Raw genomic sequence first — 25,228 nt, 5'->3', positions numbered from 1 at the left:
GCGCAATTTTGGACTGTGGTTCAATCTCTATTTGCTAGGTCCAACGAAATTAGTAACAAAAAGTAAAGGTGCCGTGCCGACACATCATCGGACAAGTGTGCACGGTCTTTTGGGACAGTTCGTGCGTTTTTCGACGTCTGAAAGCTGAAGGTCAGCCCAAGGTTACGTCCGCGACTTTCGTCCGATAGTTTGAACAGCGTAGTGAACATTCCTTACCTAGATTTTAGACCTTTAAGTCGCGGCTGACATCCGCGTCCGTAAGCTGCGTCCTTAAGTATCCATCAAATGTTAAGCTGTAACAAAAAAATAAATGTGAATGGTTATTTATACCTTGTGCAGAGATAGCGTTCTAGCCTGTAATGTTACATCTCGTGGGAACCTAGCCTTATATACACAGAAAAGATTTTTAACATATTGACGTTGACAGTTCAATTGACATTTTCATTTTTCCCGTCAACAGCGGGCGGTTATTGTCAAACAAAGTTTGAAAATTGTTTTGATTTGATCAATCGACATTATTTCAAATTATTTTATTTACACAATTTATTGTTTTGCTAACCACAATGGATAGTTTAGATATAGATAATTTATCGCTGAATGCACCTGTAGCAACTAAAAGTTTAGTGGTATGTAAGAAGAATAACTATTTGTTTTTGTGATAAATATTTCGATCAATAAGATTATGACTATGAGATGAAACAGTTATTTATTTGTATTTTTAGGAATCAGTATTCAAAAGCATATGGCCACTTATACTTAGTATCCGAAAGAAGCTGAATTTGTCCACTGATGAGGAAGAAAGCATCAAAACACTAAAGGATGTGTTTACACTTTGTTGCAGTCAAATAAAGAAATGTGTCTTGAGTCTCCTTGAGATATTTAAATTGGAACACACTCAACATGTATTCCTACAGGTAATTATTATTATTTTTAGTCTGGTGATTGTGATAATTTAATTTAGTTAATTTTCAATATTTAACATTATAATTCTGTAAATTACAGGAGAGTCGAAACTGCATCACTGACAGGTTGTCTTGGTGTATGGATAAGCTGAGCCACATTGATGCAACCCTGGATGGGTTGATTGGTGCTAGACCCGACGGAGACACTCTTGATGATACACTCCTGACCACTCCCATGTACTTTGTCAACTGGATTGACCATGCTTTTGAAGTCCTCACTAAGTTATCCAATGTCATCTATAAAACCGACTATAAGGATTCATCAAGTTTGACTGATTCATGGAAGAATAGCGTAAGTAAAGAGTAAAATAATCTTAAACCAAGATCTAAAATTTTGTCATTTGCATCATTGCAGTATAGCTATAGAATAGAATAGATTTATATTAAATTAATTGATTCAAAACCAAAGAACAGCACACTAGCAGCAGCTATACCAATCTATTCTATTCTATTCTCTGTGGGGGTGTAAGTACCTACCTGCACCTGGCTCTCTCGAGTGGAACCTTTGTGCATATCCCCAAGGTCTAAACTGCCTTCCTAAGCTTGGACCATTTCCCACCACGCTGGTCCACTGCAGGTTGGTGGGTTCACATATCTTAGATGTGCTAAATCTAGATATGCAGGTTTCCTCACGATGTTTTCCGTCACCGTAAGAGCGATGGTATACATCATCATCATCATCAGCCAATAATCATCCACTGCTGGACATAGGCCTCTCCCAAGGAGCGCCACAACACTCGGTCCTCGGCCTTCCTCATCCAACCACTACCCGCCACCCGCCTAAGGTCGTCAGTCCAGCGGGCAGGAGGGCGTCCCACTGAGGAATGGCCGAGGAGAATATGTGACGAAGTTTCCCGAATGCAGCCCAACCCAGTTGGATGCGCCTTGCAGCCTCCTTGTCGAAGTTGCTTCGCCGCTACTATGACTGTCCAAGTACAGGACCACAAGACAAGACCTATCCAACTGCAACGTGGAGTGAGACAGGGGGACGTGATATCTCCGAAACTGTTCACCAATGCATTGGAAGATGTCTTTAAGACGTTGGACTGGAAAGGACATGGCATATGTATAAATAGCGAGTACATGTCACACCTCCGCTTCGCGGACGACATCGTTATTATGGCAGAATCTCTGCAGGAACTCAGCTGGATGCTAAGTGGCCTAAATGCTGCTTCCCGACGTGTTGGCCTCGGTATGAACTTGGACAAGACGAAAGTCATGTACAATGCTCACATCAAACCGGAGCCGGTCGCCGTTGGTGAGGCAACAATCGAAGTTGTGCAAGAATATGTCTACCTCGGGCAGACTATTCGGCTAGGCAGATGGTATACATTGTACTTAAATTCAGAAAAGAACTCATTGGTACATGTCAGCACCGGGATTCAAACCCGCATCTCTGGCGTGAAAAGCGGGCGCTTACCCGACTGAGCTACCACCGCTCCCAGCTATACCAATGCTAACAACCACTTTTCTTTTGTGTATCATCCCAGCACCTTTAATGGTACCAAAAAGTGTCCAATACAGTAATTTAATTACTATAATACACATTATTCACTCTTCAGGTGGTTGAGCATATCAGTGAGCTCCATGTATGCCTGGATGAGCTGCTCCTGTCCGCCATGACTCTCTGCAAGTACTGCCTGCCCACTGACCAGCTCATTGTGAAGGCACGCTGTCAAGTTGTGAGTATTAAACTTAGAGAGTGTGACTGTGATCCAAGCACGCCTGCTGACTTGTTTAATGCGGGACATGCATGTGACCAATCTCATCTGAAAATCCATAAAAGTGCCCATATTATTTAGTTTTTAGTTACTTTTTTGTAAGGAAAATAATAGGAACAATGCATGTTACTTATACAATGTGAATTAGCTTATAATAAAATTAATTTCATGAGCTTTACAAAATAAAAATATAAGAGATAAAGGCATGATTACTTTTAGAAAATTATTTACTGAACTCTATTTCCCCAGGTATTGAGGGAGTCAAAAGCGCTTCTCAGTGAACTGATAACAGGAGACCCGAGCTCGGCCATCAAAGTGACCATAGACTCACTGAAAATGCCAATAATGCCGACCAATGTGAATGTACTCATTGATGTATTGAAAGACGTCTTATATGCCCTGGAGACCAACACAAATACTGCTTTACTAGCTCTGCTAGTCCATTGCTTCAGCAACTCAATGTCACCAGTGGATTTCTTGAGCAGGCATTTTGAAGCGGGCTCGAAAGGAATGTGCTCATGTGATGTGGAGGAACCGGATGATTGTCCGTTTGTGAAAGACTTTGACTTGTACAATGAGAGGCTGTTGCAGATTGGATCATTTGCCGTTTCCTGCTCTTCGGATCAGAATAGTAAGTGCCTATTGACTTTTATGTAAATAGAATTTGGTAAATGCAGTTTTTATTGACATATTTACAATACATTGTTGGAGGACTTCCATACATCTTGGTCAGTTTGATACACCTTGTTTTGTTCAATATTTCTTACCTCATCCATGATTTGTATAGCATTATCGGCGTGGCAGCCTTATTACTAAAAGTAAACTCTTTCAGACTACCAGAGCCACACTATGTTACCACAGATTACTAAACAATGTAATAATGATCATATTGCTGCAAAGTGCTGCATCTACCAATTCCCCTCGCGAATTCTTCATTAAATTTATCCCTCTACCACAGGAATCCTCTCCCTCCGCTCCGGCCTAGCGTCCCTAGAAGCGCTAGACCCGCACCTAGTACCAGCTCTACTGGTCTCCCCTCACAGCCCGCACGCGCGCCTGTTGGCAGCCACGTGGAGACAAGAGGCGGGAGAAGTCAGGGACAGCGTGTTCCTGATCGTGGATCCTGCTGCTTTCGCTGAGGTACGCTGTTGTTTGTTATGTTGCAAAAGTGGTAATTACTGCTGCCAAAAGTGAATGTCCTCTTGAGTCATCCCTTTTCGGCCTACTACCGGTTTTGAAACATCCTGTAAATTTAAGCCCAAAAGAAGCCCTTGAAGTTGACACACTTGACGAAACGGCAGGAAATATTTTCTTCCGTATATGCATACAAAAGTTGAGGATATTTTCCGCTAGAGGCGCCACTTTGTATGCGAGATAAACCTAAACATATCGTTTTATGAAACCTAGCCAACCCGACTTTCAATTCAAATTCAGACGTCTGTAATAGGAATTATTTTATATGTCCAGTTCTCACCCTTTCACAATTTGCCTATCTTCACAATTTTTTATACTCACCACGCTTTGACTACCACTTCCGTTTCCACCTCATTCCAGAAAGCCAAACAGATGATGCACCAGCACCTCATCCCGCTCACCAGCCTCCACACCTACAGTCCCCAAGTGACCGCAGTGATCGACGTGGGAGGCGTCGTGAGGGACTTCTTCTGTGTTTATAACGAGCATGAACCTGACGCGCTGACGCAGTATGAGCGGTTGAGGCCGCTGCTTTTGGATTTGAATAAAGGTCGGTGGAGTTTTGGGTTAGTGATCTGTTTAGTGGAGAAACAGCGTAGAGTAGGCTGTTAGGCCCATTGGACCTTTGACAAGTAAGAAGTGGATGAGGAATGTTTAAGATAGCCCTATGTCCAGCAGTGGATTATAAAGGGCTGGTGATAATGATGAATTTTTGTGTGGTTGCTGAAATGACGACCGAATGGCGTAGTGGTTAGTGACCCTGACTACTGAGCCGATGGTCCCGGGTTCGATTCCCGGCTGGGGCAGATATTTGTTTAAACACAGATATTTGTTCTCGGGTCTTGGATGTGCCCGTAAAATGGCAATAGGCCCGCCCCCTATTACATTGGGACTAACATAACACTCTGGCGAAAAGTGGGTGCAGCAATGCACCTCTGCCTACCCCGCAAGGGAGTACATTAGTACAAGGCGTGAGTGCGAGTTTTGCTTTTTTTTTTTTTTTTTTTGCTGAAATGCAGATTAATTGATAATAAGATTTGGTCAATAAAATGTAGTTGAACAAAATTACACAAGTGTTTTTTCCTGATGGTATCCCATATAATGGTAATCATATAAATAAAATATTTTTAATTCAGATAATAAAATCCATATTGACAGTTTAGATTAAAATAAAAATTATAAAAACACTCATTAAATACATGCACCAGATCAGAAATAGAATAAAATACAATACAATAATAATAATAAATACATATAATGCATGATTTCTCTTTGTGTTTTTAATGATCTCATACAATTTTTTACCAACTATGTTGCTGTTACAAATATTTTCAACTCTGTCTTTTTACAGTGCTAGATGAATGCAAAATCGTGAGCAATCTTCTGAGCGCAGACAAAGACGTTAAGTACGACGTGAAAAAACCGTCAAACGCCAAACCAGCTACTTTTGAGCAGATGCTGAAACGTCTGAAACTCCTCTACACAATCGTAAGCCGAATCAACAGTCTCTTCCATCCCAAAGACAATGATGATCAGCTGTTTGTCAACGAAATATGCGAGGAACCGCCCGCCCCAGTGAAGAATGTCACACACACGATATTCGCTAAGAATGGAAACACATACGTGAATTCCCCGCGTAAGATCGCCGCGAATATATCGAGAAGTATATTCGCCAGAACAGCCAATACGCGATCGACCAGCAACGGCTTCGTTTTGTCAAAGTTATCGAAGCGATTGAAGATGAAAACACGTGAGGAGTTAAGCTTTTCCATGCAGTTGGATGAGCTTCTAGATTCTAAATGCGAGATCAAGGGGAACGGGGATGGTACTCGTGATGTGGTTAATAGACAGCTGGAGAGAGTGAGGCAGCCGTCGATTTTGTACAATTTTTCGCCGAACAAGAACAGGTCTTCGTTGAGGAAGGCTGTTTTGAGCAGGAACTGTGTGCCTCTTGAATTGAAGCCAAGGGATACGTTCCTTGATAGCGTCGTGACGGAGAGCGCCGGCATGATGGACGAAAATACTAGCCTGCAAATTACTGGTAAGTTTGTGAATATTTAAGTAGATATTTAAAAATATATACAATGTGGAATTTTAACACTGAACTTCGAATACACAGGTCAATGTACCCGACATTAAATATGCTACCACATCCATCATTGGGTCAGCAGCCAACAGTCTTGTTATCAGTGATACAGAGTGTCAAATATTATACAGTGTGTTTTTTTGCTTATTTGTATTATAAAATAGTCAAAATTCTTGTTACAATGACTGTTAGGTACAAGTTATTTTTCCAACGTTGAAACATAGCTCTTGTTCTAGCTCTAGCTCTGTGTTCCCTTTACATAAATCGACTTTAACCAATTTATATCATTGTGCTCTTTTTCAGAAATCCTGGAACAAATGACCAACATGTCTCACATGTTCACCTCCAGACCGGCCATGAATTCCACCCGCATCACCCACAACCCTTCACTACAGACAACCACAAACAACAACGTTCTATCCTTAACTGTTAACAACGAAACGATTTCTAAACGCGTCTGGAACATTCCAGTAAACGTCAGTTCGGAAACGCCGCCGGTAGATGTCAGCACCGCTTCGAGCCAACCGTCGAATTTCTCGACGCTGGAAAGGTTAAATGATTTGAATGTTCTCGAAAGTAAAATGAATGATTTGATGTTCCTGCAGCAGGAAACTAGCTTGTAAGGGAGAATTGAAAAGTGACATACTCTATAAGGTGCTGATGAGAAGTGTAGCGTAGTATTAGCATAGAATGTATTATCAATCGCATATTATCCGTATTTTTTATTGTATTACTATATAATCTGAATCTCCGTCCATTATAGTGAAGTAACAACATTATATTTGTAGTGTGAAATCGAGTTTTTTAAAACATTTCATCAAATATATTTTACATTATAAATTATGAACATAATTATTTTATTACCTTTCGTATTTATTTTGACCCACTGTGTAAATTAAATTGATGTGTGCTATGTGTATTGTATGGTTGTGCTACTCACAAAATCCTAATCCTAATCCTAACTAATATTATAAATGCGAAAGTAACTGTGTCTGTCTGTCTGTCTGTCTGTTACTCTTTCACGCAAAAACTACTGAACGGATTTGAATGAAATTTGGTATACATATGGTCTAGACCCTGAGAAAGAACATAGGCTACTTTTTTATCCCGGAATTCCCACGGGAAAATCTTTTTAAGGCGAAGCGAAGCTCGCGGGCACAGCTAGTATGTAATATAATTTTGGAAGTTTTCCGTTAGTTATCAAAGCTCAAACTGGACACACTCACTCCACTGTTCACCGCACATTAGTGTACACACACTTAAACCCGCGACATCAATAAAAACACGGTAGGAAGCGTTTATAATTCGCGGATATAGACTTCACATTTCCCAGACGATCCATACCATTTGCCATCTGCGCTCACATAATAAATCATTACCAACGTCTTTAAGAAAAACCTCCCTCTTACAGTGGAAATGTTCCCGAGTATGACGCAGTAGGGTGTCCATAAATCACGTAATATGACAGAAACGCGAGACTTCACTAAGCGGTCCCGCCGCGGCCAATCAACGTGATTTGTACCCGCGGCGAGCGGCGTCCCGTGACAGGCGGGTATGGTTACCCTATCAGCCCACTGTGACCTTTACGGGTAGGTATAGATATAGGTACTTTATGTAGGTACTTACCAAAGTGATTAGGGTGATAAGCACCGACTTAAAATAGGGGTGCTATAAGTTTCACCTGGATCTAGATAAACTTCTGAGTGTGGAATATACCGGTATTGTCGGGGAATCATCAGGTGGTTGTCGAGTAGTACGCTACAAACACACAGCAGAAAATCTTGGATTTCCTTGATGGTATACCTAGTAGGAGTTAGGTACGAAACTTCGGAGCTTCCTGCCCCCGTATTATGTAACTCCAAGTGGGATTGGTTGGTATAAAATGCCTGACAACTTAGAGCATTATTAATTAATAACTTTTTACTGACTTATCTGATTTCACAAACGTTTATGTTGAATGTAAAAAATTTCCTTCCCCAGCACACTAAACTTGCCCTCGTTAATTCTCTTCTTCTTCCCATTTTAGACTATGCGGATGTTTGCTATCTGGACCTAACTGAAGCTTTGCTCAATAAGCTTGAACGCTTATTGAACACGTGCATTCGTTTCGTTTTTGGGCTGCGTAAATATGATCACGTTTCACAGTACCGCGCTCAATTGAAATGGCTCCCCATCCGTGACCGTAGGAACCTGCGTATCCTTTGTCTTCTCTTCTCTATCCTCCACGAGCCAAATACCCCACCTTATCTAAAGTCTATGTTCCAATTTCTATCTGACACTCATACCAGAGACTTACGTTCTTCTCATAATTCAATTTTAGCCCTACCCTCCTTCCACTCTGGTTTTATGTCTGACTCTTTCGCGGTCACGGCTGTGCGTCTATGGAACGATCTCCCTGATTCCATTAGGAAAGCTCCGTCTCGCAACGTTTTTAAGCGTCTTACTCGAACTCACTACCTTAGTAAGATAGTTAGTTGATAGCTCTTTCCTGAACCTCTTAATTAATTATTGTTATATAATATTAATATTTATATATTATATATATATATATTTTATATATATAGGTATATATTATTTATTTATATATTCATAACTTATATGTAGTTACGTATTTTATATTATTTTTGGTAGTTATTATTAAGTGACTTGTTTTTAATTTTGTAGTAATAGTGTTGTTTTCTTTTTGCACACCTTATAATAAAATTTTCTTGCACCTCCTGTGGGTTGACTGGTAGAAAATGCTTGTAGCATTAAGTCCACCCTTTGTACACTTATTTTTATATTTGTGCAATAAAGGATTAAATAAATAAATAAATAATAAATAAATGTAAGGATATATTGTTAGGCTTCTTGCATATTTATTTCATTAAGATTTTTGGTGTTTTCGGTTAATAAGTCTCTAAGTTGATACCAATTATCACCGGTTGCTAACTCTCAAAAAGTTACAAAATACGGGGGCTGGCCCTGTAGCACGGGGCGCTATTAAGACGTGACAAGAGTTCTTCGTCGCGCTCGCTCTTGAGGCTGCGCGATGCAAAACTCTTGTCATGTCTTAAATACATAGTTAATGCGCCCCGTATTAGCCCTTCTGGGGTGATGTAAGTACCTACGTAATGTGTGAGCTATTGCTACAGTGATCGAATGATGTTATTCTGTTTTGCTAATTCCTTATTATGACAAACCCTAGGCCAGCTCTAATGTTTGTCATCGACACGCTAAGAAGAAGTAGGTGGTCAGACAAGAGACAAGGGTTTAAAGCCACCCGAGAGGTAAACTTGTGACACTTTCATTTAATACTACTTACCTGGGAAAAATAACTATATGTATAGGTATAACTAAGTACCTACCGTAGCTGTTAGAGTTACAAGATACAGATTTAATATCAGTTTTTTTTTGTTATTTTCCTTTTTACAGCAGCTATTTTAGGTGGACCTTTCAGAATAAACTACCTTTGTAGTTGTAAATGTAAGTAAAATAGAAATGGCGAAGGTAAATCTACCTACACGGCGTATACCCACGCTACTTTGCATTTATTCCTTACACGAGCATAATATAATCACCCTGTAGAGGCTATTTATAGACCAGTATTAGCCATAGTGCTTTAGGTTTCATACGTTTATTATAAAGTAGTCAATCGAAGTGCTTAGTTTAATTAGTACCTACGAGTTCCAGATTAAGGATGCTTTCCACCAGTGATGTGCTATGCAACGTTGCTACGGATGCATTTGATAACCATATTCATTGGTTCACATAGCATAGCACTGGTGGGAACGGATTTCTTTCACATCAGATGCATATCACATCTCTGGTGGAAAGGCACCCTAGTGACTCTGGCGTAGGAGAAGTAACTTAGACAAGGGAGTTGAAACTTACAAGACGAGTCTTTGTCAACGTACCTTATAGGAGTCGATGTTCTTTGGAGAGGCTTGTGTTCAGCAGTAGCATAGAATAACAAGTAAGTACAGTAGTAGTACTCGTTATTCTATGGCAGTAGGTGGACCTGATGATGATGCTAAAATCTGTAAAATATATAGACTGAACCACCCTACAAGCCGAGGAATTTTCACCCCTCCTGTTAGACTGAACCACCCAATAAATAGAGGATTTTCACCCCTTAACCTTTCACAGATATCACGGATCATGTTCACCAGTTATGTACGGCTAATTTAAGTTTAAGTTGAATGCATTTAAATGTTGGCTCCACCCTTAAACTCCGGGCGCATGCGCCGTGGCGGCCGCCGACAGACTCGTATAAAAGCTGGTCCCCGCAGCAGCCAGCATCATTGCCGGGAAGTCTGCAAAAGTTTGAATAACTAGCAACAAGTTCGTTCTGAGGAGGTTGAATTTATTGTGTTGCGCGAAAGTTTGGAAGTGCGAAGTGTGGTGGTCGGAGATTTGGACAACGTAAGTAGTTTTTAAATTAGTTTTAGCTTCTTAATTCGTTTTTTTTGGGTTAAGTTGAGTAGATAAGTAGTAAGTACTTACAAGATAAACGATAAAACTACTAACTTTTTAGAATACTTACTAACAATTTATCCCTATGTTACATATAGGTAGGTCCACTCCACCAATTAAAGTATACACTTTAATTGAATATTAAGTAAGCATATTTATTTTCTTTGTGTAACTATTAGAAGCATCAAAAGAGAGTAATAATCCGACTATTAGGTAGACGTAGGTAGGTACGTCAGGACAAACACTGGCAACAAGGTGTAATGCAATGAATGTACCTTAGTGAAAAGTGTCGGCATCGGCATGTGGATTAAGTACCTGCTGGTCTACATACGTGACTGCATGAGTGGAGGGTGGTAACTGTTGTAAGCTTACCTTCTGTGATATCTCGAATATTTCAGTCTAATTGATAATTTATCTTGTAGGTTAGTTATAGACTTGCGAATATTTAAACATAATTTTCCTAATTATCTTTGTAAAAAACTCTTTTATTTATTCAGGGCTCAATTAATTTTATTTACTAAACAAACCAGATTTTACTTAAGTATACTTTACTTGATTTTACCTAAGCAAGCCAAAAACATTAGAAAAAAGGGTCAAAAGCTAGAGCAGGCAGAGCATCTCTGAATAAATATACTCACCTAACACTTTACCTATAATAGTAATCAAATATTTTAAGATATATATGTATATATATTAATTAATGTAGGAATAACATTATGAATTAATTAAGTTGACATGTCAACTCTCAACAATATCAAACCCTTGGTTATTAAATTTCCAATTTCCTTCCCTGGAGTGCCTATTGCGAAAGCGACTGAAAATGTAATGTTACATAGACAGAGTGATGTAAAAGTTATAAGTATAGTAAGCTGAAAGGGGAATCATGGACTTTTTCTGAATAAATTTTATAAAAATAAATATTTTGAAAATTCCCAAATTTCCTAAAGTTGTAGTCGTACTACAAAAGTTGTTCAGAATGGCACTCTCCCTCGGCTTACTATAATTAGGTACCACTTTTGCAAAATTCTGTAAGTATACGTATAATTGTTATGAAACTTCACTGAAACTTACTTTATTAGAAACATAACTCTTACCTCTAGTACTATGTGGCGTCACTTCCATGCAGTTAATTGCAGTTCAGTGGCGGATTTACAAATTTGCCGCCCGTAGGCCATTCAATTTTTGCCGCCCCTACTGACTTCTGAAATTCAATTTGTTAGTTTAATCCCGTTATTAGTATGATTGTAAACTTCAAATGTTTCATCAAATCTTATTTAAGGTTCCGTACCTCAAAAGGAAAAAAGGAACCCTTATAGGATCACTTTGTTGTCCGGCTGTTTTTTTCTTTGCTCTCATTTGTACAAATGGCCGCCAATTTCAAATTTGTTTTGATATTTGTGGACTAGACAAATGCAGAATACCTACAAGTTGACAAGCCATGGAAGCCACACTTCCCAAGAACGCCAAATAATTTTGAATATTCAGTTTTCGGGTCGCCTTTTTTTTCGTTTTATATGTTATTTTTTCCTTGCAATATCGCCCGATTTAACCGTTTCAGACGTGTTAATGTGAATAAGCCCGTGTCTCTGGAAGCCCTTAAGGACAACATTCGACACGAGTGCGAGAATCTCTCGCCCGAAGGTCTCGCTGAATTGATGAGAAATGCCATAAAAGGAGCCCATAGGGCAATCAATTGTGACGGCGCCCATTTGGCCAATATCATCTTCTAGACTTTACCAATAAAATTTTAAATGTTCAAATAAACATAGTTATTAAAAAAACAGAATCGAAGTTTTTCATTTAGAAAAAAATTAGAGCCAATCAAGTTTGATCAATTTGATCCACCTTGTACAAATGTACGGCATCGACAAACTGGTAAAATAAATTAATGAAAAAAAAAATGTTACCTTCCATACATGTAAAATGGGGATGATTTTTTTCGTTGGTGTAAGGTATTGTACAGGTCTTTCAAAAATATCAAAGGTCTTCTCAAACCATTTTTTTATTCAGTGACTGGTTTGCGAAATATTAAGCTTGAAACTGCGAATTCTTGGTAGACTCAAGTGACTGTTTGGTCCAAAAATATCACTGATGTACTTAATACATATGACAAAATTCCACATTATCCACATATAACTACCATTACAGCCGTTTCCAGTTTCTCCAAATTCGAAAGTATTCCCGCCGCTTCTTGTCGCGTTACAGGCTTTTTAGTAATATCATATTTGATTGATTTCAAAGAATATGCATCCCAAGAATCTCTTTAACTATTACATGCTTCTTTTCTGGCTGACCATCATCTCAAATTCACTCTATTCCGGGTTTTGCCTTTCCCGATTTCACTCATTTATATAAGCCAGCGTTGTGTCGAGTTTACAAACAAAAATCCTGAAGCAGCATGAAAAAGCGTCAATCTTGGCTAGTTTAAGACGTGACATAAGTTATGCATCGCGCTCACTCACATCGCGCAGCCTCAAGAGCGAGCGCGACGACGTAGAGCTTTTGTCACGACTTAAATGCGCCCCGTACTAGCCCGAGCCTGATTCAGCAGCCACAGTTGCCACTAAATTCAAAGAATATAGGTACATACTGATTATATGACTGTGCGTTTATTTATATGTAGATTAGGTACACGTAAATTTATATTAAAAAAATCTGTATAGTAAAAAATGCTAAATTTGCCGCCCCTCTAAATCTGCCGCCCTAGGCACTGGCCTTTTTGGCCTATAGGTAAATCCGCCACTGTTGCAGTTACTTAAGATGCTATTCTATGATAGGGTCCTAACGTCGGTCGATGTTACTTCAAGCACTTCTCAGGAGTAGCGTAGGGTACCTACTCGAAATCTCGTTTACCCCTCCAGCCATCCGTTCTTCGGCATATACTCGTATGACCGCCGACAGATTTTTACTTCTCTTACGAATAACCTCATATCAAAGAATAGAATAGAATTAAACCTCATATCTTTCAGAGAAACCACGAGAACGATCGATCCCATAGCCCGCGGTGCCTTAAAATATCTGGTGATATTTTTGACAGTGCCTAATTAAATATTTATAGTGATATCTAAGCTTATCAAATCAAAATCGACGACTTTAATAAATCTATTAATCAATCAACGTCACAAAATCTGATAGTCTAGTCGTTGCCAGAATAGCACCCCTCACAGTGTCTCCATCTAAACTTGACAAGCCACAGGTGTGGGGGTGCGGCTTGTAATGAAATGTGTTCAGTTTATCGGATCCCGCACCGACGATCACCCTGTGTGTAGAGTGGAATACTATCAGTGACGATGACCTTGTGAGTGGTGATTGCACCCGAAATATTAAGTGACTTTTGCTATAGCAGGAGCAAAGCTAAAAGTGCGATAAAAAATAGCAAGGATTTGCAAGTCACCTGGGCCCTGGACGTACCACAAAGGTTATCTGCTAGAGATTGCTTTAAGCAATAAGGCCGCCGTTTTGGTCTATTTTATTTATAAGATGTCATTTTGTAATATTATCTTTTAGTAAGTAGGTACGAAATAGTAGGTATTCTATTCTGAAGTGCAGTAAATACGGTCACTCAGAAAGCCTGTTCATGCACCCTTTATTTTGAAAAAGCCTTACTTACGACAGGTAGGTACATTCACCATCCACGGCAAGGCCACTAATAGAATCGCACTCTGTACAGTACCCCTGTCACAAGTTTAATTACGAAGTCTTACTTGGTCTTACCACCACATAATGCCATTATTGGATACAAAGCGATGTTATTGGAATGCTCGTGTAGATACCTCGAGAATGTGAATACACAATATCGTTGAATAGGTACAGTTAGCAAAAGAGATAAATACCACCATAGCGCAAACTAACTGAAGGCTTGTGCTGGAAAGGCAAAATGAATTAAGCAACCTAAAAAAAAAACGCTGAAAAGTTGCTGAAGTGTTTAAATGAGTTCTCATTTTCGAAAACATAGACTCGTAGTAATTTTTGCCTTTCCAGCATCGGTATGTTTGTATATATATACTTAAAGTACTTATCTATTAAAAATATTCTTACTTATTTCTTTTGTTGACTGTACATATCAACAGAGAATTCGGCAATATGTTTTATTATTGGGTACTTTCATGTCGTCTCAGACAGTTGTATTTAGATTGCCTTATCGAAAAGTTTCAGATATGTAGAACGAAATGAAATATCCGGACCGTATCTTTTTGTGTTTACCGATAGGTATATTTTTATTTATTGAATGGGTCTAAATATACGGGATATGAGAATGACTACAATGTGAATAATAATGCTTACGGAGAATCCCGACACAGAATAAAAGATCATAGCCGGCCTCTACGTCTTATTACAGACATTTAAGTATAATGTAAGTACCTACTAGCGTTATTAGTCCAATGATAACAGACGATTTATTCTTTGTCTGAGATATACGTATATGTATACAGGGTGTTGCAAAAAGGGTATACTAAGCCGAAACCAGCATGTGAAGCATAAGGCCGAAACTGAAAAAGAATTTCAAAATTCGTGAAAAAAATTTCCATAGAAACTTAGTTGGTCTCGTGACTTTTTACTATGGAGACGTTTATTTTTCGTGAATTTTGAAATTCTGATTTCAGATTCAGGCTTAGATATAACATGCTGCACATGCTGGTTTCGGCTCAGTATACTCTTTTTGCAACACCCTGTATAAGTCAAGGTCCGCGATACTTTTTTGTTGGCTGTCAAGCCCTATTCTAGAGCGGCATATTCTTCCACAAGTACCTACTGCATGAGAAGTCAGACTCACGCTGTCGGGCTGTCGTAAACCACGCTTGATCATGTGCCTCACGCCCATCGAACACACTCTTTTTCCGTAAGCTCTTCCCATCCCATGTGATTCATACGGTTCCTACCGAATGAGTTCATGTCTCTCTTGGCGCAGACTTTGTACCAGCAGTGGTTCAGCACTAGTCAGCAGTGGTCCCCCAACATCTCTCTTTCCATGTGCTATAGGGTGTTGCAAAAAGGGTATAAGTACTAAGCCGAAACCTACTTGTGCAGCATGTTATATCTCTAAGCTTGGAAATGAAATCAGATAGTATACCCTGTTTTTTTTGCAATAAGGCGCCAAGCAAAACATGACGTGGTATATTAACGAGAGAGATCCACCCTGTGCACATGCCCCCGCCATCGCAACCGCCCCTATTTTAGCAATGACATTATATTAGGCTAGGTAAACCTACCTAGTTCTTTGTTGTTGGGCTATTCTTGTTAGGAAATGACGGAGGAGGCCATCAACGATGGTTATTGGATATTCTTTCACATTTTCCGCTCGAGTCCCTAAAAAGATTTTTATCATAAAATTCCCTATTCATGTTTCATACGCCAATTTTAATAAGTATTGATCGTGCCTTTTGAAAGTATCATATCAATATCATTCTACTGTAACACTGTATTTAGTCATTAAAAATGTTCTTCCGGACTTTTACTTACAGGTTTGTGTGGTGTGTTAGGTTATACCTAAACGTAACATTACCCATCAGTCTAAAAACACAAAACGAAAATCGATTCAGCTATGACGGAGCTACGCTACCTCAGACAGATAGACAGAAGATGCATAGACCCGTTAAACTTATAGCACCCCTCTATTTACGTCAGGGATTGACGCACGTAGGTACCTATGCAGGTACTTTTCAGCAAAAAACATTCATACTTACCGGTTTTTGTATCTACACATTACCTAGTAACATAAACAATTAAAAATACTAACACAATCACAATTTCATCACAAATACACAAAGTAAATCCAATAAGCTTCGCTCTTCAGAGTCCACAGTCTAACTCGAGCTTTAATCTTCCAAACTAAACCACTTGTAGACCAATAATGGTCGCGACATAGAAGGATTTACCGCTTTTCACGAAGCGAGTAGGAAATTGTTTCATAAATTGACGAAGTATAATTATTATGTTGTGGATAAAGTTTCGATAGTTATGTTATTGTTATTTAATTAAATGCATAGGTTCATGTTAGAAAATATAACAATAGTTATAGGTAGGTTACCTAACTACAAACGGTAAGTAGTTTTCAGATATATTTTACCTAATTAACTTTGCGAAAAACTAAGCAGTCACAAACGGCGATAGACATGTCATTTCGGATTAACTTTCTAAAGAAACATTGTTTGTCGTGATTTTTAGCTATCTGGCCTTGGGTCTTGGTTTTCGATACAAGAACTCGTCGTTGACCTCAATGAGGACCTGTGTCACCCCTTTTTCACTATACCACTTTTGCAACATCCTGTATACACAGGTTGTCAAAAGTTAAAGTGCACATCCGAATCATAGTGAGTGACACATCGTCATTCTAAGACTTTTGAATATTTCCGAATTTTATTTTTGCTTATTCATAAAAACTCTGTTGGTAATTTGATTTTTTACTATAGAGAGTACATTTTTTAAAAGCCGTAGAACAAAGTTTTTAAAAAATAACGAATTGTGTCACTATGATTCGGATGTGCACATTAACTTGGGACACCCTGTATATATATTTTTTATACAATTTCCCTTAGCTCCATCAAAGATGCGCGAGGCGGGGATCCGGGCCGGGCGCGGCGCCAGGCTGCTGCTGCTCGCCACGGCGGCGGTGCTCTTCTCCAACTATGTGCACCTGGTACGTGGATAATATAAATATACTATGCGTTAAGAGATTCAGGCCCAGTTTCACCATACTCTGTTAGATCATTAATACCCCTGTTACTTTATACCAAGGGATTAGTTGTTGACTGGAAATTTTATTTTAGATGGCACTTCCAATGTAACAGGGGTGTTAATGATCTAACAGACTATGATGAAACTAGGCATAGGTAAGCTTTAGTTTATTTATACACAGGCAACTAGAATTATGAAGGAACCTTTCACATTGTCCTTATGTAGATTCATTACGAGTTGTAGGACACAAACATCATGAAACGTGATGGGTGATTAGCTTAACAATACCTTGTCTTGTCTGTGTATAGGTATCAAGTTTTCCCGTGGACATGAACACTGTGCATCAATGGCCGACATTTCCGCGGCGGAATATAGCCGCCTTAGCTAGGGACGGGTATTTGAGGAATTCGCTGAATAATTTCAAGAGGAGCATATCGACGCTGGCTAAGAACGGGCAGCTGCCTACGTTCAGGTCTCCGTACGATGATACTGACAAACAGGAGCAGGATGAGGACGAGTCATCACAGGAGAAGCGTAATATGGCGTCGATCGCGCGCATGCGTAGCTACGCAGCCGTGAAGCGCAACATCCAGGCCTTAGCACGCGACGGGTACCGCCTCGGCCGCGGCCAAAACCAGCAGAGCGACAAGAGGAACGTCCAGGCCCTTGCACGCAACGGACTCCTCCACAAGCGAGACATGGCCAATGAAGACGAGTACTACTACCCCTTCTACCAGAACCCCATCCCGCCGCTGTCAGAGATCGATGGACCCTTCGACATGAATGAACTCTACGACTACCAGCAGTCCATCAACCCCGACATGTTCCCGCCACTCTCGCAGGTCTTCAAAAAGAGCATGAGCGGTTACATCCCGCAGAGCGAATACCAGTATTACAACGACGAAACCCCGAATCTGATTGATGCAGGCGATAGTTGGTACTTGAAGCGTGGGTCGGTGGGTCTGCCGGCCCACGGGCTGCTGCGGCCCACGTACGTGGAGCCCTCCGCCAGGACCAAGCGCTACATCCTGTCGCTACCCGCCGAGCTCGACCACAACGACATCAGCGTGCCGCCAGAAGACAACCAGGATCTCGAGAACAACGACAAGCGATCTGTCGGTGAGTTTTTAGATCCAATATCGTTCCTAAAAAACTGTAGTAGTAATAAAGAACTAATCGATCTGTCTGTTTCTTAAACGCCCATCCTTATGTGTTCCATTGTTACATCTGTTACAGACGACGAAAGCGAGGCTCATGATAATTATGAGAAACGGCACATCGGCTCGCTGGCCCGGTTAGGTTTACTGCCGTCGTTTAGGTTTTCCGGAGGCCGGTACCTCCGCTCCGGCCGCGCCCGCCTCTTGTGGCCTAGTCAAGAGTTGTACAGGTCTTGTGAATTTCGGATGCTGACAAGTAGTGTGTCACATTCTTTGTTAAATGTATGACAATGTTCCCAGTAGGATGGAGGTTGGAGTAGTTCCAGTAGACGTGACATTTGCTTTGTTGGAGTTGGAGAATGCAGATGTGTCGTCGCTACTCACGCATGTTATGTGTTTAGATAAATGTTCGATGTTAGATTTGGTGTTAGCTAGCCTAGGTGAGCCGTTGCTCAAGTAGTACGTCTTACTGTCCCCTCGTCGAACGACTGTTTTGTGTCCTTGTTGAGGACTTAGGTGTATTGGGTAGCGACTTAATCGGTAAAAACATTCAGTTATACCCTTTTTGTTTTCCCACCACATAGGGGACCTACACATACCATCAAGTTTTATTTATGTTTATAATCCTAGTCCCTATAGCTATTAGAAACTTGGAAATGCCTTGAACAATGTATAATTCCAGACATGAAATACTTTGCATATAATTGAAATCAAATACCTACCATTGCTTTTTGAAGCGAGATACCAAACATTAATATGTGCATTTATGTTGGATGTTGTGTTCAGTGGAATTGGCGGATAATAATGTTCATTAAAATTTTACAGGAAGCATTCCGCTAACCCGAATTTCGGAATTAGGTGAGTATTTTACTGTTATTCAGGAATGTTGCGAACTAAAATTTGCAGTTGCATGTAGGCATTGTGAGTATTTTACTGTTACGATTCAGGAATGTTTGACACTATTTGCAGCATCAATGTTTTGTAATTAATATTTACACAGTAAGTAAGTTCAATGTAATCCTACAAGAACAAGTGTTGTATTCCTGCCAACTAAGTTTTTCGTAAGCGACCTAGTGAATTGTTTGTTATAACATTATTTTAATATAAAAATATGAATAAATCGACGATCAAACTACAAAATTAAAATTACAAACCAGTAACGCTTTAGAAACTCTATAGTTCACAGGAATACGTTCCGAGTAGTTATCTCCAGAGCTAGAGGTGTACAGACGCTCCCGTGTGTCCCGGAAGCGACTGCGGCTGACACCGGCAGTGCGATACCGAGCCTTTGTCTTATATTGCCCTCTTTATACCGCTGTGTTTCATGCCAGCATGCAGACTAGCTCAGTGTTAGAGCTTAATATAAAGTTATTTAGAGGCTTAGGTTGCTGAAAAAGTAAACGTGACGGAAAAATATATTATGTCTGTGCGTTCTTTACACTAGATAATGTGCCTCTGTTATATACTCTGAACAATAAAATAAAATCAAAGTATGTACTTAATATTCTATAGCACGTTCGTATTCAATAGCAACATGATCAACGAAAGAATAAAACCCCGTTGTCCGCAGGCAATATATCGCTAGTGCCGAAGCTGAGCCAGCAGCCGATCCAGACGACTCCGACGTACCGGCGGAAGCAGTACCTGCTCACTCGCACCCGACCGGCCGCATCCTCCACCGACCGCTGAACAACGACCTCCCCTCCGCGCCCTCCCCACCTCTCCCCTCTCCACAGCTCCCCCCTCTCGAACCCTTCGCCAAGAACCGCTGGCAATCCCCCTCCAAGGAGATCCCCAAGTTCTACTACTTCAGGTCCCTAAAAGTGCCGTACCACCAGTCCGGGAAGCGCTACTTGCTCCTGCCGGCGGTTGATAACATCCTGCTGAGGAAGAACTACCCCAACAGCAGTCTGCCGAGCCGCCGCAAGAACCAGTAGCTGTGCGACTGTCCGCTGGGAGACGTCGTGCTGCTCAGCGCTTCCCGCAACGAGCTTTAGATGCCGTAGTCAAGTGCCGCCGCCACCGCCTCGGACTATCGACTTGCTATGCTATGCACTTTACTTCAAATAACATTAGACAAAAGCCAAATTTGAGGTACGATATCTACCGATACTGACACTCTTGCTCTCTTGTAAGCAAACCTCTATTTGTCAAAATTTAAAATGAAGTTTCACTACCTATTGTTCGTAATAATACTCTTATTTGAACTTTTGTCTAATGAATAAAGTACCTAGACGATCTCATAGTTTGCGGTCAAATACTGAGGTGCTGGCTGCGATACAAGTTACTACCTCTAGGGCTAGGGCCACTTAGTATGGCTACTTCATAAGACTATTTCGTCTCTCTTTATTAGAAAAATCTAAAGTAAATACAACCTGGGGATCATGGATACGTATAGACAATAATATTGACTTTATCTATGAACTCTTAATGTTAAGTACTAAATCTTTAACTTTAACTTTAAGTGATCGTTCTACCTTTACAATGACGACTTCGGCCAGTTTTTATGAAAGATTATCAATTTAATGTTGTAGTTGAGACATAGGAATGAATAGAAGTAAGTTGTCAATCGTAATGCAAAGCAAAAACTTTAAAAAATATCCTTTTTATGAAATCAAGAAAACTTTAAGAAAGATTTTAATATTTAATGAATTATAGACCTAAAACCTTCACCGGTTAATCTTGGTGTCGTAATTTATAATTAAAACTTTATAGTTTTAGTAAATACTTCAATCTCAACGGATTTTAGGAAGTTATTTAATCAAATTTAGATAAGAAGTTGTGATAAATTTTATCAAAATTAAGAATGAAGACGAACGAAAATCGGTTTAAAATCTTTGGAGTCGATATCCCTTATGACTAGATTCTTAGAATGGTTTGCTGTGTCTGACAAATAATTCTTGAATATTATGAAATTTAACGATTTTTTATGCTTCTATTGAAAAAAATAATGTTTACAACTAAGCGACAATAAACTTGCAACTTTGTGACCATGTTGGATAATAACTTTACTATAAATTAAAACTCTATTAATATATAACTTTATCAAATGTGTGTTTTCAAATGAATCACTGTAAAATATCTGTTTGGTTAATGTATGTAACTAAATAAAATGAACCAACATATACCAATATTTTTTCAATTTCTAACATTTTCCCTTAGTTCATAGACTCAGAAAGAAATAGTAGGTACATACAGGCTTGATTCATCTCGTGATTTAATTTAGCCGGATTTTAAATGCCTGCTAAAGCACATGCTTTTCTAACAGTGGTGACTAATGAATGACAGATGAATACCAAGCAATCCATGGGAGTCTCCAAATATAGGTAGTGCCATAAAAACTCAATTAAAACACCCAAAAATGCTAAATCTACTTTATTGAAACTAACATGGCACATATTCCCCAACACCACAAATCCTCACCAACCTAACCTTCAGGAGCAGGCGTAGTCGTGGTGGTGGTAGTAGTGGTGGTCGTCGAGGATGTGGAAGAGGTGGAGGAAGTGGAAGACGTGGAGGAGGTCGAGGCTGCGCAGGCGGCGCCTTGGAACAGCGAGCAGCGGCCGTTGTCACAGTAGCGGAACAGTCCGCGACAGGTCCTGGTGAAGCCCACGTTGCTGGACAGACAGGTCAGGGTCTGACGGCAGCTGGTGCAGGTGGAACCGGCCTGGGAAGATTGCGTGTGTTAGTTGTTGCTCATTCTCTTTGGGTGGCATTGTAATAAAATTAAAATTGCAATGTACATTTGGACAGTCGTACGCGCTGTGTCAATGACAGGGTTCTGAACTGTTAAGCAGCTGATGATTAGCAGACAAGAGGGATACTTGTTTTTGGCCATGTGCATAGAAGGGCTGAACGCCCATCCCATATTGCACTCGCATAATTATGCAATAATAAGAAGTTCCCCAAATAAGATCTCAAACCTGATTGTGAGGGGGCCTTAAATAGGAGAAATGAGTAGGTAGTATCTAGAGGATATTTTATTGCTATAAGGAATTTTAGTATATAAAATATTGGGCAGACCATTTCGGTTGTCAAATCAAGTCAAATCAAATATGTCTTACCTGAGTAGTGAAGTTGCAAGCTGTCAGCCTAGGAATCAGCGAAAAGAACAGTCGGTTGTGTTGTTCATCTCCCTCACTATCATCAGCCGCTGGGTCGCTGGAAGGGTCACTGATAGCGGGAGCTTGGTCACCAGGGGCCGAGTGGACCTCGTGGAGACGGCCTCCGAACATGTTGCCGAAGTTAGGGATCATGGAGCCTGCTCCTGAACCCCCTCCGAAGAACGACGAGAAATCTGGCAGCCCAAATAGACCAGCCTTTTCTGATTCCTGTTGCTCCTCAGCGAGGATTGGTGAAGCCTGTAAAGGGTTACCATGGGATTTAATATATTGGGGTATCATTGTTAGTGCAACCGAGTGTAGGTGGTAATCGGGCTGGTTAAGACAAAATCTTGCATGTCTAGCCTCGGGCTGGATAATCCTTTCACTACAACGGTGACAAAACTTGTCTAGCCTTTCTAAGTGTTCATCAAGAAAAAGAAGTTCCCAAAAAATTTATACAATGGGGGTAGTAGTATATTTCACAATTGCACTCTAAAAGTAAATAAGATCGATGCTAGCAAACAAGTTATGCTATTTTACTATTTCAGTTAGCAATAAAGGAAAGTGTTGAGACTTACCAACAGTAGGGTGCAGAGAAGTGCCTTGGTAAGAGCCATTTTGTCGCCGGTTTAGTTATCAGTAATCCCCAGAGATGAGGACTATGGAGGCTAAGGTTGAAGCTGAGTTTAAATACTATCAATACATAAAGAAAATGGTAATTAACATCATTTATAGGAACGTAACAATGAACTTGACGAAGTAAGGGATGTCGCTACATTACTTTGTATAATTTTTGGAGATACCATCTTCAGTCTTACTTTACTGATATTCTGCATACGAAATACATATACCTATGCATCACTTGATAGTGTGAGAGCAAGACAGCAATATATTTAAATACGTTTAATCATTTGATGTAAGTATGTCACCCAGAATACATAAAGAACTTAGATTACCGAAATAGTTTCAAGTTAAATTTACTAATAAGTAGGTAAGTAGCTTACCTACATATAAAAAAAGTTAAAAACCTTCGTTTAGAATTTTCGTCATAATTTGTAAAATGTTAAACATCCTCTATTAGGAAAGATTCCGTAACTCGTGATAGAGTCTTGTCACTATCTTATAGAAAATTGCTTTAATTTATTCAATGACGTGTAAGTATTGGTATTATCTGAAAACGTGGTGTTCGTCAATTCGTCACCTGCTAAGGCTATAATGGTATTACTAGTTACTAGCTGTTCCCGCGAGCTTCACTTCGCTATAAAAAGTTTTCCCGTTGGTATTCCGCGATAAAAAGTAGCCTATGTGTTAATTTAGGGTGTGGCTTCTGGTAAATGACACACACAAGTTAAAATTACTTATAACACCCTTGTTTTTGTCATTGATAAACAGTTATTCAATGAAGATACAATGGAAAATTTATTAGTACTATAATTTTTATTTTCTTCTGTTGTTGCCTGGAAGGTAAAGAAAATATGAAGTGTTCTTTACTTTTTATCTCTCACGAGACAAGAGTGAAAAGTTAGATAACATGTAAACAGGCACATTTTGTTTAGTTACTTACCTCTTTTAATTTACGTACTTATTTTTAAACAGTTCGAAAATGTAAACCTTATTTTTCTTAATCTTGATGTTCAGCATTTTTTTGTACTTAATTAATCTATTTTCGTATTTTTCCACTTCATTAAACCTAACAGGAGTAATAACTAATTAAGTATCTATTTCTAATCGATTAATTACGATCATCTCACTGAAATCCAATTAGCCTAAGCCCTGAAGCAAGCAGCTCGATATCCATAATCCCTTATCCTTCATTATAACCTTTAGCCGCTTGTACATAAGAGTTATCAGTTTCCAGAAATTACCAGGAATATTCCAGTCCAGAGATAATTCTAGACTCGTGGGTCCAGCTATGCCTGAAGTGGTGTAGGCGGATTGTGACGTCACGAGGTCTATTTGTGGTACCTACAACTGCATTGCAATGTTACATTTTGGCTTACAGGAGAGCTGTGTTAAATATTTCTATTGGGCTACTGCGAATACTAGCATAGCTCCATAAATAATGTAGGTGTAGATGAAAAGTGTTGTTTCAAAGATGCTCAGTATGTTGGTTTCCCTGAAGAGGATTCCGGGAACCAGGAAGATTGTTGCAGAATAACAACATCATAATTGAAGATTCTTTTACACCCACATGAGGTTTAATTCGGATAAGTATAAATTCATAAGAAATAAATGCCCAAGGCATTTTTTTAAAGGTTATATTTTGTATATTATGTGTGCACAATACTTTACCATCACAAGTCCTCACCGACCGACAGACCGTATCCGGTTGTGGTAAGTATATGTATAGTGGTTATATAGATGAGGAAGGTCTAGGAGGCTGTGGCGCTCATTGGGAGATGACATAATGCTTGAATTTTCTTCATGATCATTATTGGCTGATGATGATGATGATAGGTCATCTGGGTGGTGGGTTCTTTTGAAGTGTTATTCTGAGATCGTTTTGTCACCCACCTAAACGGCTCCCTCTATCTAACGAAAAAGGCACTTTAGGAGCGCTGCTCCGCTAAGCACGACTATTGGATGAAAACTCCGATGAGTTAGTTTTTGTAAAGTAAAGTAAAGTAAAGTATTGTTTATTTGCATGAATATAGGTGTTACATAAGATGTTACATTAAAATGTCAATAAATAAAAAAAATCACTATATTCTACCATGCAGGCATGCAAATATTATTATCTAATTACAATTATGTCACTATCAGTATAAAATTAAGATCATCAAATATTATTAATTATATATTATATTATTTTTAGTCAAAATTGTCGTCTAGGAACTCTTGCAAACTATAGTATATTTTGTGAATCTAGAGTAGC

General features: G+C 39.5%; 3 protein-coding genes across 3 annotated transcripts; 2 read left to right on the top strand and 1 right to left on the bottom strand.

Annotated features, from left to right (window-relative positions):
• The first annotated feature begins 501 nt into the window (after window positions 1–501).
• On the top strand, window positions 502–6,603 carry LOC105388104 (serendipity locus protein alpha). Its single transcript, XM_048626480.1, has 9 exons — window positions 502–626; window positions 723–914; window positions 1,003–1,254; window positions 2,525–2,644; window positions 2,933–3,314; window positions 3,642–3,823; window positions 4,238–4,427; window positions 5,229–5,918; window positions 6,267–6,603. Exons 1-9 carry the CDS (start codon window positions 564–566, stop codon window positions 6,584–6,586), a joined length of 2,391 nt encoding a protein of 796 aa, XP_048482437.1. The 5' UTR covers window positions 502–563; the 3' UTR covers window positions 6,587–6,603.
• A 3,618-nt stretch (window positions 6,604–10,221) lies between these two features.
• Window positions 10,222–21,377, top strand: LOC105388105 (neuropeptide-like precursor 1). Its single transcript, XM_011558955.3, has 6 exons — window positions 10,222–10,367; window positions 16,955–17,055; window positions 17,402–18,212; window positions 18,330–18,480; window positions 19,076–19,108; window positions 19,821–21,377. Exons 2-6 carry the CDS (start codon window positions 16,966–16,968, stop codon window positions 20,185–20,187), a joined length of 1,452 nt encoding a protein of 483 aa, XP_011557257.3. The 5' UTR covers window positions 10,222–10,367; window positions 16,955–16,965; the 3' UTR covers window positions 20,188–21,377.
• Window positions 21,378–21,610: 233 nt separating this feature from the next.
• On the bottom strand, window positions 21,611–23,092 carry LOC105388107. The gene is made up of 3 exons (XM_011558956.3): window positions 22,932–23,092; window positions 22,315–22,611; window positions 21,611–21,917 (listed from the first exon to the last, which is right to left on the bottom strand). The coding sequence occupies exons 1-3, from the start codon at window positions 22,968–22,970 to the stop codon at window positions 21,678–21,680; spliced, it is 576 nt and encodes a 191-aa protein (XP_011557258.3). The 5' UTR covers window positions 22,971–23,092; the 3' UTR covers window positions 21,611–21,677.
• Window positions 23,093–25,228: the final 2,136 nt, after the last annotated feature.

This window comes from Plutella xylostella, chromosome 3, assembly GCF_932276165.1.
Source record: "Plutella xylostella chromosome 3, ilPluXylo3.1, whole genome shotgun sequence".
Classification (NCBI taxonomy): domain Eukaryota; kingdom Metazoa; phylum Arthropoda; class Insecta; order Lepidoptera; family Plutellidae; genus Plutella; species Plutella xylostella.
This window is presented reverse-complemented; position numbering and strand designations above follow the sequence as displayed.